At 35.5% G+C, this 14,739-nt stretch overlaps 1 protein-coding gene across 7 annotated transcripts in view; it reads right to left on the minus strand.

Annotated features, from left to right (window-relative positions):
* The window catches only part of SNX14 (sorting nexin 14), an 88,509-nt gene that overhangs the window by 5,667 nt on the left and 68,103 nt on the right, over positions 1-14,739 (minus strand). For 6 of the 7 annotated variants that reach the window (XM_049653972.1, XM_049653970.1, XM_049653968.1 and 3 more), the window contains 8 exons: positions 13,228-13,268; positions 12,965-13,084; positions 10,032-10,155; positions 9,596-9,760; positions 9,368-9,463; positions 6,976-7,067; positions 6,121-6,177; positions 205-5,562 (listed from right to left, as the gene is read on the minus strand). In XM_049653972.1, coding sequence (XP_049509929.1) covers positions 5,524-5,562; positions 6,121-6,177; positions 6,976-7,067; positions 9,368-9,463; positions 9,596-9,760; positions 10,032-10,155; positions 12,965-13,084; positions 13,228-13,268 — 734 coding nt within the window. In that variant the 3' untranslated portion in view covers positions 205-5,523. The remainder of the gene's footprint in view (positions 1-204; positions 5,563-6,120; positions 6,178-6,975; positions 7,068-9,367; positions 9,464-9,595; positions 9,761-10,031; positions 10,156-12,964; positions 13,085-13,227; positions 13,269-14,739) is intronic. The other variant, XM_049653969.1, reaches the window with a different exon arrangement.

The following is a 14,739-nucleotide window of genomic DNA, read 5'->3' on the forward strand; positions in this document are numbered from 1 at the left end:
TAAGCAGGGTTTCTTAGAAGAAAGTTGCGACTGCCAACAGTTGCCCATTAGGAAAAGTTGCTCCCTTGAGGAGTCTGTGGTCCATGGATAGATCCATGGCTACACTTCCCCAAATTAGGAAAGTTTCCTGATTAGTTATCTGGGCCTGCTGTAATAAACTGACATAAACTGGATGGCTTAAACAACAGAAATTTATAGTCTCACCTTTCTGGAGGTCAGAAGCCTGAGATCAAGTTGGCAAGGTTGTTTCCTTCTGAAGACTGTGGTGAAGCATCCTGAGATCAAGTTGGCAAGGTTGTTTCCTTCTGAAGACTGGTGAAGCATCTACCCCAAGCCTCTCCTAGCTTCTGGTAGCATCAGGCATTCCTTGCCTTATAGCTGGTATTTTCCCTCTGTTTTTACATCCTTTTCCCTCCGTATGTCTGTCTCTATGTCCAAATTTCCCCTATGTATGAGAACAAAGTCATACTGTATTAGGCCCACTGTAATGACTTAATTTTAGTCACCTAAAAAAAACACTATTTCCAAATAAGGTCACATTCACAGGAAATGGGGATAAGGGCCCAAGCCCCACCATCTTTTCAGGGGACACAGGGGAGTCATCCTTGGCTGCTCCCATTTTCTCAAACTCACATTATGTCCCTGGGTAAATCTTGCTTCCCAACTTAAAACACACACACACACACACACACACATACACACACACACACACACAGGCACACAACACCCTTCACAAGTACTACCTTGCTTTGAATCACTGCCACTTCTGAATTGCTTCAGCAGCCTCCTAAATGAGCTGGTCTCCACTTCTGCTCCACTCTAGTCAGTTCCCAACGTTCTCAATTCAGCAGCCAATGTGATGTCTTACAGTATTAAGCAAGACTGTGTTGCTCAATGGCTCAAAATCTTTTTACCACACTCCACAAGTAAAAGCAACAATAAATTATCCCAATGGCCTACAAGGCCCTCTGTGATCTGGTTTCCCATTACTTCTCTGACATTATTTCTCTTCACTCTCCCTGATGTGAGGCCACACTGATCTCCGTGCTATTCTTCCTACAAAACAGACACTCTCCCACTCAAACCTTTGCATGTGCTATTTTCTCTACTTGGAACATGGACTCCTACATACCTGCATTACCTGATTTCTCACTCCCTTCAAGTCTTTTCCAAGGTCCCAGACCCCACCATTTAAAACTGCAACCCTCCCCCATATTCCCCTCCTCAGTTCAAAATGTTTCTTCTGAGCACTTATTTTCTAAGATACTATAATTTCCTTATTTATCTTATTGTCTGTCTCTTGGAGTTTGAATGTAGGTTTCTAAATGCACAAATAATATCCCTAGCTTATCTAAAACTGCCTGGCACATGGGTGAGTGTGCACTACACACTTGAATAAACTGAATAAACTGTGTATAATTCCTTCCCTTGTACCTTTCTGCCACCCTCCTCCTCACTCAGTCCAAAAGCCACACACACAGTCCTTTTCTCTGGCCTCACCCCTCCAGAGAATACAGATAATTAAGATTTCTCTACCTACAGAAGACACCTTTTCATTACGCAGAGTGTTTGACTCTTCTTTAACCTCTCTGCAACCAAAAGGCCAATTAAGTTACCCCTAAGGACAGCTGCCTTTCTCCAAAAATTTAATTCCCTTGTTCCTTAATATGAAGGTAATTATAACTTTTCTAACAGTATTCCTTTTTCTCCCTTGTTTTGTTCTTCAACATCAGGGATTAGCAAACTACAGCCTGAGAGCCAAATCCTGCCTGCCACTGCTTTATGTAAATAGGGTGTCATTGGAATACAAATACATCCATTACATAGAGTGTTTGATAGGAAAAAAAATCATAAATATCAAATTAACAAAAGTGAAATTAAAAAAAAACAACAACTATTTTTCACTGGAGCTCATGGGCCTCAGGTTAAAGATTTCTTCTCTGTGTATCCAGCACTGCCAAAGAGATAACTGGGAACATTACAGACAGCATACTCCTTGACACAGAAGTATAATGAACTGGCAAGAACTATTCATTTGCTCATTCATTCATTTAGTCAATCATTTTTATTCCAATGTTGACTATATCTGAAATTACAATTTTGTATATATCATTACACACTCTGCTAAAAACAGAAGCAAATTAGATTTCTATTTATATTTCTACAATAAAATCAAATGGTTTTTACTAAGTCAAAAATGATCATTTAAGTGGTTGCTTTCAATCATTTCTCAGGATCTTCTGATATCTATAACTAATTATACTTAAAACACAATTTTAATATCCTTTAAATATCTGAAAATGTCTTCCCATCTATTTAATTTCATTTTATCCCCTCAACCAGAAACACTGATAGTTGTTTCTATTAAACACATTTCAAAATGTGAAGCTCATGCACAAGGGAACACACATAAAGATAGGAAGGAATGTACAAAGTAAAATATATGAAATAACTGGGGAACATACTTTTTAAAAGGATCCAAAGAGTGACTACTTTTGGAAATAAAAGCTCTTTTTATGGGGCAACACTAACAAGGACAAGATGAGAGACAAATCGAAGTTTGAATTCTAACCTCACTACTTTCTCTGGCTTCAATATCCTTACCTATAATATAGGAATTATACCATCTCACAGTTACTATGATGGATGATAAAATGTAATAGTGAATATAAAATGCCTTGCCAACAGAGATTGCATCTGGTTCCTTTTCCTTTGATAATATGAATAATTAATTTTGTATGTGTAGATTTTTATACACATTTTCTTTAAATAGAGCTCAGCCACTGCTATGGATGGAACTGTGCCTTCCTAAAATTGGTATGTTGAAGCCCAAAACCACCTTGTGACTGTCTTTGGAGATGGGGCTTTTAGGAAGTAATTAAGGTTAAATGAGGTCATAAGAGTGGGACCCTAACCAATTGGACTGATGCCCTTATAAGGACAGAGAGAGAGAGAGAGAGAGAAAGCAAGCTCTTTCCTTCTCTCCTCCCGCAAAGGTACACAGAGAGGTCAGGAGCACATGTGAGAAGGCAGCTATCTGCAAGCCAAAGGAAGAGGCCTCACAATGAAACCTACCTTGGATTCTAGCCTCCAGAACTATGAGAAATAAATTTGTTGTTAGAGCCACCCAGTCTGTGGTATTTTGTTATAGAAGCCCAAACAGAATGATACACTCCTAAAAACATTTTTCTCACCTAAATAGAATATGACGATTTAAAGGAGAGTAGGTGAGAATGGGATAAAAAGGGCTGTGAAATACTTTTTCCAGCTCACCATGACATTTTAAATAACAGTGCTTAAAATGCTATGGATTCAAATGTGAAGAGTTAACCTGATTAACTTTCCATCTGTCCCTGAGAATCAGTAAATGTTTAAGGCTTTGTATTAAAGTACCAACTCACAGAAACTCATACATATACTAGAATCTTGAAACAATTAAAAATATAATAAAACTGGGGTGCCTGGGTGGCTCACTGGGTTAAGCATCCAACTCTTGATTTCAGCTCAGGTCACGATCTCACAAACTGTGAAATCAAGCCCCAGGTCAGGCTCTGTGCTGACAGCAAGGAGCCTGCTTGGGATTCTCTCTCTGCCTCTCCCCCATTCACCATGAACATGCTCTCTCTCTCTCTCAAAATAAATAAACACTTTTTAAAAAATTTACAACACCAGGGCACCTGAGTGGCTCAGTTGGTTAAGCGTCCAACTTCAGTTAAGGTCATGACCTCGCGGCTCCATAAGTTCGGGCCCCACATCAGACTCTCTATTGTCAGTGTGGAACCTGCTGCGGATCCTCTGTCTCCCTCTCTCAGCCCTTCCCTCACTCATGCATGTACTCTCTCTCAAAACTAAATAAACATTAAAAAAAATTCCAACACCTAATAACCACTTTTTTTGGAAAAAAAAAAAATAAGTGAACACTATTAAACAGGTTAGATTTCCAAATTATATTTAGAGTTCCCTATTACCCAGCTTAGTATCTAATACATAGTTGAAACTCAATAAATATAGCCTAAATGAATGCTATGACCAATTAGCAAACACAAAATGCTCAATCTTGAAAGACAAACTTGTTTTAAGGAGAAAAGTATAGCATGGGAGGGAACTATAAGTAGAATTCCGAACACTGACTCTAATCTTTTAATTTAACTTTCCTCAAGGGGAGCCTGGGTGGTTCAGTTGGTTAAGCATCTGACTTTGGCTCAGGTCATAATCTCACATTTCATGGGCTTGAGCCCCGTGTCTGACTCTGTGCTGTCAGACCAGAGTCTGGAGCCTGCTCTTGATTCACTATCTCCCTCTCCTTCTGCCTCTCCCCCTCTTTTGCTCAGTCTCCCTCTCAAAAATAAACAAACATTAAAAAAATTTTTTAATTAGGGCGCCTGGGTGGCTTGGTTGGTTCAGCGCGGACTTCGGCTCAGGTCATGATCTCACATTTCGTGAATTCAAGCCCCGCATCGGGCCCTGTGCTGACAGCTCAGAGCCTGGAGCCTGCTTCAGATTCTGTATCTCCATCTCTCTGCCCCCCCCCCCACTCCTCACTCACTCTCTCTCAAAATTAAATAAACATTTTAAAAATTAAAAAAAAATTAACTTCCCTCAAGAAATACAATTAATTCTGTATTTTCCTTTTGGAGAGATAATAGACAATATAAACCAAAAATCTACTTGACTAAATTGTTATATAAGATTTTGGAATATAGCTACATTCATTCAGTAAAATATAGCTGCAACCACACAATCAGAAATATCTGTTTGTAGTCAGTTTTCACACTTAAAAAGGGCAATAACCTGTCAATCCAGCAAGAGTAAGGAACAGTGCTTTGTTTCTTAAGAAAAACTCAAAAAGGATGTCTTCTTTATAAACACATAGTTACCAGTGTAGATAATAGGGGCAAAAAAAAGAAAAGATACATCTACTGAAATGTATTAACTCTAAATAAGAAAGCAAATCAGATCTTACTACAATTTCTCCACACTAAACATAATTATTTTCAAAGTGATACAATACAAAGATTACTGGTCCTATCTGTTTGCCCTACCTCTTTAAAAAATGGCAATAGTAGGGGTACCTGGGTGGCTCAGTCGGTTAAGCATCCGACTCTTGATTTTGGCTCTGATTGTGATCTCACAGTTCTTAAGATCAGTCTCCACATTGTCAGCTTGGGATTCTCTCTCCCCTGCCCTCTCTCTCTCTGTCCTGCTGACACTCACATGCTCTCTCTCTCTCAAAATAAATAAATAAAACATTTTAAAAAATGGCAACAGCAAATGACATATATTCTAATAAAATTTTGGTAACAGGTGTAAAATGAAAGACTATGAAACCCAATCACTTTTAATCATTATTAAGTTTGTGTTAGTCTTTATTAAAACAAAAAAAAAATCAAAAATTCAGACACTGGATTACATGATATATACAAGAATATACAAAAGTAAAAGAAAAAAGTACATATATACTACATTAATTAGCAAAGCAGAAATTTGTTATCTATCTGGTCATTGTATCTCAAATCCAAATGTTTACATCCAGGACGTCACAGAGGTAACTTCTTTTTGTACCTAAAGTAAAAATAAATCTATTTAATAGAAGACAATAAAACAGCGTTCATTTGTGAAGTGCCTAATAACAATTTCAGTGTATTAAAATTCTAACCTAAGACATATATAGAGAGAGAGACATTTTGCCATGCTCTAATTCCAGTTCATTTTGTACTCTTGGGTTCATATAAGTTCAACCACCTCAAAAACACTCAAGACTGACTTACACAGCATTCAGTGTCACAGACAGAGAACAGCCTGAAGAGTCTGGCCCATTCTAGTGCTAGCATTTAAATTCATACCTTTCTCTGGAAAGACTACAGGGTATATAACATTCCTATCTGCTTGTAATTAGGAAGCAGGGAAGTCAAAACACAGGCTATTCCTTTCCTATCCACCCAAAACTGACTCTGTGTTTAAGCATGTTGAAAAAAGAAAATATAAAGAGTCATTTGTTAAGGTTGTTCATTTTTAAAAGGATCATAGTAACAAGGGTTTCCTTAATTTTTGTGTCCCTTATTAAAATAAATGTCAGCATACCATCAAAAACAAAGAATAAAACTGCTGCTTTTCAGTTACCTTATTGAGCTCTGGAAATAGTTCTTGTATCACAATGTCCAATAAAACATAAGTCAGCTAAAGCACCAAAAAAAAATTTTTTAAGGCATTAGACAAAAAACCATAAAAATGATAAACACAAAATTCAGGACTATGGTTATGTCTAAATGAGAAGGCAGGGAGCAGAACTCAAATATACATATGGACATTTTATTATTATGCTGCATAATTCATTTTATCTTAACTATTTTATACATAACAAAATTTTGAAGAAGGAAGCAGGATACAAAATTTTAACTTATTAGGATCTCAACAAAATATGTACATACTGCACTATATATGTAGTGTTAACTGTGGTTATTCTAATGTAATCTGAATGATGGAATTCTTAATTTTTAAAATTTTACTTTATTTCATGAATTTTGTATTTAAATTCCAAATTTTCTACAATGAATCTATGTTTATTTTAAGTCAAAACTACTTATGTTATAAAGAAAAAAAAAGTAAACTACAGAGAACAAACTGATGGTTACAAGGCAAGGGGAAATGGGTGCTGTAGGGGAAGGGGACTAAGAAAGAGTACACTTATCCTGATGAGGACTGAGTAATATACAGACTGGTTAAATCACATTATATACTTGAAACTAATATGACACTATATGTTAATTATACTGGAATTAAAATAGAAAACTTAATTAAAAAAATTAAAAAGTAGTCAGTAAAAAAGAGTAACAAAGATGAAACATTTTTTTTCTGTCCGAATGTTTGAAGTGCACCACCTTGAGAGTGTCACTTCACAATAACATACCAGAATCCTACTGTGTGTCGTTCACAAAACCTAGCCAACACTAGTCAACCTCCTTTAATGATTTTTACCTGTTTATTGAGAACTGGCTGTTGTAAGCCATCAAATAGAAGTCGAATGCTTTCATACTTGGCTTCTTCACCAATACACTTGACTATCAGATCTAAACAAGAAAGCCAAATGTGAAACATTTTATATTACAAAGTGACTCATCATTTAGTGGACCATAAAGCAAAATCTTCACTCTGTTTCCCAGATATTACACAAAAACTGTAAATCAGCATTTCCTAAACCAGTGTTCTTGCAAGAGCCTCCTGGAAAAAACACTTCTATGGTCAAGAAACTCAGAACCATATATCCTCCTTCTGGAGATTCACAATGCACCAAGTATACTGCAAGTGCTGAGGAGTGTTGCAGTAAAAAAATTTATACTATTTATAGTGTTATACTATTTACACTATTAAGTGATAAAAGACAGTTGTAAAGTAATACACACTGTGTTATTCCATTCAGATAAAACAAATAAAATCCCAAAATTATGCATATGCATTTGTATACACATGTATAGAAATGCACAGAAAAATATTTGTGATGATTAACACCAAGCTGAGCACATGGCTACTTATGCACATTGGGGAGATGGCTTCTACTTTTTACTATTATTTTTTCATAATGTTTGAATATCTTAGTATCAGGAAAAAAAGTTAACTGTTTAATATAGACTTTCCTCAATGAATATGACCACTTTATTTTGTACTTTTTGCATAATTATTATTAACCATCTTACAGAACAATCTTTTTGGGAAATGTTTAAATAATAATTTAGGATCTAAAAAGTTCTGATTCATGTTTGACTGCACAGATGTCATGTATCACTTCTATTACCAAAGAGTCAGTCCTTACTAAAAACCTCAACTAAACCTTTTCCCCAAGGCAAGAAAGTAAAATTATTAAGTAAACCAAATGCCCAAATATGTGTCCTTTCCCCCCCAGTCATAATAAAACTCTTAATGATGTTCTTGAAAAAGTTCTCACCTTATGTTTGCTTCTAGGAGATAAATCTAACCCTAAGTGGCAAAGGCCAAATTCAATTTATAACAAGCATAGTAGATCCTTGATCTTTTCAAGATTATGTGGCCCAATATGGATCTTTATGAATCTGCTAATTCACCAATACTATACAGAACTTCCCAATTAGTATGTGTGAACCATAATGGACAAAAATAAGTGATCCTTTCAGATCCTTCAGAAATCCTAAGTAAGATTGAGGGGTAGAGGACAACAGAAAGACACGCTAAGTTTACTAAATTATTCCTTCCCAAAAGGAGTCTTGAAGTAGAGGTGATTCAAATTCATGCCTCAGCAAAATAACAAATTATTACATTCAGTGGCTTTCCATGTTGTCCCTGAATATCAAACTAAGACTGTTAAAGCCATGAATGCTAAGGGTCACTATTACAAAACAGGTAAGAAATTATTTCATCATTTACCTACAGAAGACTTACCCCAGAATAGCTTTTATTCACTTTTATATTCAGACCAGGGATTTAACTTAACTGTCTTCACACAGAGCAATAGGACTATTCTGAGACTAATTTTTCAATGATGAGAATTCTCTAAGGTAGAGTCCAAAGGTACAGTCCAAAGGCTTCTTCGGTTCTTACTCTGTATTTTCTCTCTGGGCATTATTATCCACTACACATAACCTCTATGTCTCTATCCTGTACTGTTCATTAATCCAATTTCAAAACCTGGGTATCTCACTACTTACTAGACATGTCCTCCTGAATACTGTATAGGAACTTCACACTCAAAATATTCTAAACTAAGTATCCTCTACTTTGACTCCTTGCATCTTTTCCTTGTATTTCCCATCTCTGTAACAGGTTACTACTATTCATTTACCGTGTGGTCCAAGCTTACCCCCTTTACAGGAGAAATGATCATTCTCCTCCTCTGAGACACACTCTGTGACTTGAACATGCCTTCTCTCTTATCATATGTATGTTTTATCTGTATGTCTGTCCACTAGACTGAACTACTCAAGTACACTTTTTATATCCCTTGCACTCTGCATAGTGCCTGACATGTGGAAAGAGCTCAATAAATTTGAAATGAATGAATGAATTCTGACCTTTTACTCATAAACACGAGTGAAGCTCTTCTCATTGTAGAGTGGGCAGCAGGATTCCAACTGTCCCACAAACAGATCACTTTGATCAGTCTGATTATAAGTTGTTGCTAAAAAAATCTGGCTGTTGCATAAGTAGAAAAAGCCTGTCTTAAATTTCATTGTGCTTATATCATAAAAACCAAATTTTATTTAACTAATGAGTTAATTTTACTTTGTCCTTAGTAACTATTACTAAAATGAAAACTCAAAATAAAAATTGGCCTCAATAATTACTATACATCGTGATCTCAAAGGGGTGCTAATCTGTATTTACTATTTAGATATTACACCTGGAATGTAATTCATCATTTCTTCAAAAGTCTGTTTTGCTCGTTTTTGCTTATCTTGGAGAGAACGAGGTTCAGTGTTTTCACAGAATACAGCATCTAAAATGAAACAAAAAGAAATATTTTCACCTATTATACACGAAGTACTTCTTCATAGCAGAAATACCAATAAACCAATGAAAAAAAGACACAACAGTACACAAGACCTGAAACAAACACATGAGAAAATACCTCTGAGAAGTGTTATAAGTGAGACCAAACGGTGCTCCTGAAATAGTTGTTCTAGTTTACAATGAAGATAGTAGTCAGTATACATTTCCAAGGTATTTTTAAACAGGATTCGAGTTCCCATTAAGAGATGATGAAGCCAGTCAGGAACTTGGAAAACCACCCGTCCTGAGAGGGATCATATGGATTATTTGGTTAAGATAAACAGGTATTTCAAACATTCTCCAATGTGAAAACACAAAAATGGTAATATTTTATTTGTAAACACTAGTAACTTTAATATGTTCAGAACCATTTGTATCAAATTCTAATAAAAGAAGTATATTCAATTTAAAAAGAAGTTACAATGGGGCAATAGTGAAGAGCATTAATTTGTATCACAGAAGATACAGGACACATGAATGAAAAATAGGTTTTAATATAACCAGACAGACCTTACCTACATACATCAGGTAATCATAGACTCCTTCTACAGTCATCATCTCCATAAAATAATTCTGATTTTGCTTTCTTTCTGTATTCTCAGCACGGTTTGCATTATTCTTAAATAGATCACTGAAAAGCTGAAGTAAAAATTGAAATAGTAAAGAGATGCATAGTTTATTACACCTGCTAATAAACAAACACTAAGGCTAAAGTGACAACAGAACACAGGCATTTAAACCTTTTTTAATCAAAACAGAGCATTAGATAGGTGAAGCTCTGTCTCCAAAATTCCACATTTATATCCAAAATTGAATTAAAAAATACATTCTCCCCAAAGTAGTACACAAAAGTCTCCATTCATTTAAGACAAAACAGATAATTACCCATAGGAAGAACCCCTTTGCTTTTTTATACTAAAATGAGCAAATAAACATATAAAGATGTATAAATATATTAATGACAGCTAATTTTAAAACTAACATGACTTAAAGATTATAATTCACTAGTTAATTAAAGGGTGTTTAGAGGTGAACATTGAGCTTTAACCAGTTTGACAGTAACAGTCATAGTCTGAAAATGTGAAAAAAAAAAAAAAGATGCAAAAAACTTCTTATAGTAAAAATGATGAAATGCAACGAAATCTCAGCCCTACTTACTCCCAACTATGCAAAAAAAGTCTATTCTTGATAATAACAATAATTAAACAGCAGAAATAAAGGAACTAAAAGTATGCTAGGAAAGATCAACAAAGCCAAGAGATTAAAAGGACAAAATCTTTGGCAAGATTGATCAAAAAAATAAAAAATAAAATGACACAAATAATATAAAAAATAAAAGGGGATATAACTACAGATGTTAGAAAAAATTAAAAGGACATTATTGACAACTTCAGGACAAAAAATTTTCAAATTTAGATTGAATAAAAAATGCGTTGAAAAATATAACCTATCGGGGCGCCTGGGTGGCTCAGTCAGTTAAGCGGCCGGCTTCAGCTCAGGTCATGATTTCACGGTCCGTGAGTTAGAGCCCCGCGTCAGGCTCTGTGCTGACAGCTCAGAGCCTGGAGCCGGTTTCAGATTCTGTGTCTCCCTCTCTCTCTGCCCCTCCCCTGTTCATGCTCTGTCTCTATCTCAAAAATAAATAAACGTTAAAAAAAATTTTTTTAAAGAAAAATATAACCTATCAAAATGGACTCACAAAACAAATCTGAAGAATACTATAATCACTAAAGAAATTGTTTGTTTTAATGTTTATTTATTTTTGAGAGAGAATGAGCAGGGAAGGTGCAGGGCGAGAGGGGACAGAGAATCCGAAGTAGGTTCTGCTCTGACTCCGAGCTGACAGTAGAGAGCTCAATTCAGGACTCGAACTCACGAACCATGAGATCATGACCTGAGCCAAAGTTGGACACTCGACTCAGCCACCTAAGCGTCCCGAAATTAAGTTGGTTTTTAAAGAAAACCTTCCTATGAACAAAACTTGAGGTTTAGAGGACTTTAACAACCAATCATATAAATTATTTAAAGAACTAATAATTCCAATTATAATTTTACCAGCAAACAGGAAAAGGTTAATGTAACTTTAATACCAAAACCTGAAAAGGATTGGGGCACCTGCGTGGCTCAGTCAGTTAAGTGTCCGACTCTTGATTTCGGCCCAGGTCATAATCTCATGGTTTGTGAGTTCAAGTCCTGCATCCAGCTCTGTACTGAACATGGAACCTGCTTGAGATCCTCTCTCCCTCCCTCTCTGTCTGCTGCTCCCCTGCTTGTGCTCTTTCTCTCAAGATAAATAAATAAGTTTTTTTAAAAAATTGGCAAGGATAGAATGAGAAAGAAAAATTACAGTAAAAACCTTGGTTTGCAAGCATAATTCATTCCAGTATAGACCAACTCCACCCATAAAGATGGTGCAAACTTCCTTAACCTTATAAAGAATATCTATGAAAAAAGCTACACTATACACTATTTAATGGTGAAATACTGAAATGATTCTGTTTGTACAACAGGTCCTAGCCATGAATGAAACAAAACCACCATTTGCAGATAATGTGTATTAAAGAATTAATAGATATATTACTGAAATTAGTACAAGTCTAGCAAAGTTACTGAATTTAAAAAATCAATACATAAAAATTAACTGTATTTATCAAATGAAAGCGATAAAATGAAAAAAATATTAAAGACACCTTTTATAGTAATAACAAAAAAGTGAGTTTTGGGGGTAAAGGGGGAAGGCTGTCCTTCGAGCTCACACAGCTCCTCATGCTGAGCACTATTCTGGCACTAAACTGAGCTTCCTGTGGACAGGAAATATATCTTTATATTCCAGTGTTGGCACAGGTTAAAATACTTGCTTAATGGATTAAATATTATATAAGCCATTAAGATTAGATAAAATAAGCATCAAATCAACATGACTACATTGTATCAATTTACTTCATGAGTATTAGAAGTTGGTGATTTACAACCTAAGAAAACCACCTTAAAAAATCCCCCAAGGGGCGCCTGGGTGGCTCTGTTGGTTAAGCGTTGGACTTCAGCTCAGGTCATGATCTCATGCTTCATACGTTTAAGCCCCATATCAGGCTCTGCACTGACGGTGTGGAGCCTGCTTGGGATCCTCTCTCTCCCTCCCTCTCTGTCCCTTCCTCACTCTCTTTCTCCCTTTCTCAAAATAAAGAATAAACTTAAAATAAAAAATTCCCCAAATACGTAAATGTTAGAAATTTGCCAATGCAATTATATAAAGAAAAATTTACCTGTTAAAGCAAAGATGCAAGCAACTACATAAAATACCCTCCTTATACTGTACAACTGATTTCCATATAAAGGAAATAAGTCCCATTCATTTCATTAACACATGATTCTCCCTACAATGGAAAAGCTGTTCCAAGTAGGGTAATTTCAAACCTTATGACTCTGTCAAACAATAAATATGCAGTACCTTCTTGTTGTTTTCTGAAGTAGGGCTGAGAATGGTCAGTTCCGGTTTACTTGGTTTAGGCTTTGGAGATTCACAAGAATTAATGAAATTCATGATGAAAGGTTCCAAATGCTGGCCTTTCTGTTGTGACATAGAAATCATGGTATGGAAACAAAAAATCAAGATTATGATTTTTAATAATCATATAATGCATTAAAATTCACTGATATTTAAATACGGTTATAACTATCATGTTACAGAATATACATAAATCAGTTATTCACCTCTTTCATTAGTTTTCCAGGAACAGACTTTATAATTTTACCTGCAATTAAAAGTAAAATATTAATTTTATGAAAGCATAATATACTGCATAACTGCTCACATGAATACTTCACTAATTTTTTTTTTCACTAGGTAATTTTAAATACTCAAAAGCCAAGTAAAAAAAGTAAAACAATAAAAAATATAACTTACTATTTCACACTCAACAGAAATTTACAATAAATATGGTATTCTTTTTTTTTTTAATGTTTATTTTGAGAGAGAGAGAGAGCACACACATGTGCGTGAGCAAGAGGGGGAGGGGCAGAGAGACAAGGGGACAGAGGATCTGAAGTGGGCTCTGTGATGACAGCAGGGAGCCGGATGCGGGGCTCAGGAACCACTGGGGATTTACTTTAAAATAATCCAGTAGTGTTGGGGAGGGGGGGGCGGTGCAGGAAGGACTGAACAAGGCAAGTGTTGATAACTGTTGCAATAGCGTGAGAAGTTTATTATACAAAATTCTCTACTTTTGTGTATATTTGAAATTTTCCGTAAGAAATGTTTTCAAAAGATTTTAAACAATGATGAATATATAAAGATATCTAAAAGTATACAAAAGTCAAAAAAATTTTTAAGAATTGCTACAACATTTAAATTGGTTAAATAGTTTATAATCTGAATTTTAGGTTAAGAATACATATTCTAATCCTGTTTGCCAAAATCTCTTCTTGGTCTTATCTCCAGGTTCCCTTATTTTAAAATATCAAACACCTTGAGATTTTCTCAAACATTAGAAATGCCTTTAAAAATTAGTCAAAATTGATAAATGCGACTTAAATTTCTTTCAGTTCAATTTAGAAAAAAGTAGGCTTATGGCAATAGCAGAACACATATTAATAAGAAATTAAAATGGAGATTGTTGGGGGCACCTGGGTGGCTCAGTTAGGTGAGTGTCTGACTTTGGCTCAGGTCATGATCTCATGGTTTCTGAGTTCAAGCCCCACATCGGGCTTGCTGCTGTTAGCACAGAACCCGCTTGGGATCCTCTGTCCTCCTCTCTCTGCCCCTCCCCTGCTTGTGCTCTCCCTCTCAAAAATAAACATTTAAGAATAAAAATAAATAAAATAAAACGTAGATTATTTTAAGACATGAAAACCACCTAACCCTCTCCCACCAGACTATTTCTCCTTTCTACCCCCATTAACTACTCCTCTCTTAGACTTCTCCAAGTTCCTTAAATGACGAGCTTTATTCTCTTTGCTTCTCTGTCTCTTCTACATGCTCTTCCTGAGTCAAATTATGTGCTCAATCTGACTTCATATAACACTCAAATCTCTACTGCTTGCCTGTCTCCTGGCCTCTCCTACCTTACAAAACCTCTCACTGGATTCTATAAACTCAACAAGTTCAGAACTACCCTTAATTTATTCTTTATCTCAGCAAGTAACAGCATCCATCCAAATGTTTAAATAGAAAATCTGGGTCACATCTCTGATCATTTCTTCTTCTTTAGTCAATCCTAGTTGGCA

This window comes from Panthera uncia, assembly GCF_023721935.1.
Source record: "Panthera uncia isolate 11264 chromosome B2 unlocalized genomic scaffold, Puncia_PCG_1.0 HiC_scaffold_24, whole genome shotgun sequence".
In the NCBI taxonomy this organism is placed as follows: Eukaryota; Metazoa; Chordata; class Mammalia; order Carnivora; family Felidae; genus Panthera; species Panthera uncia.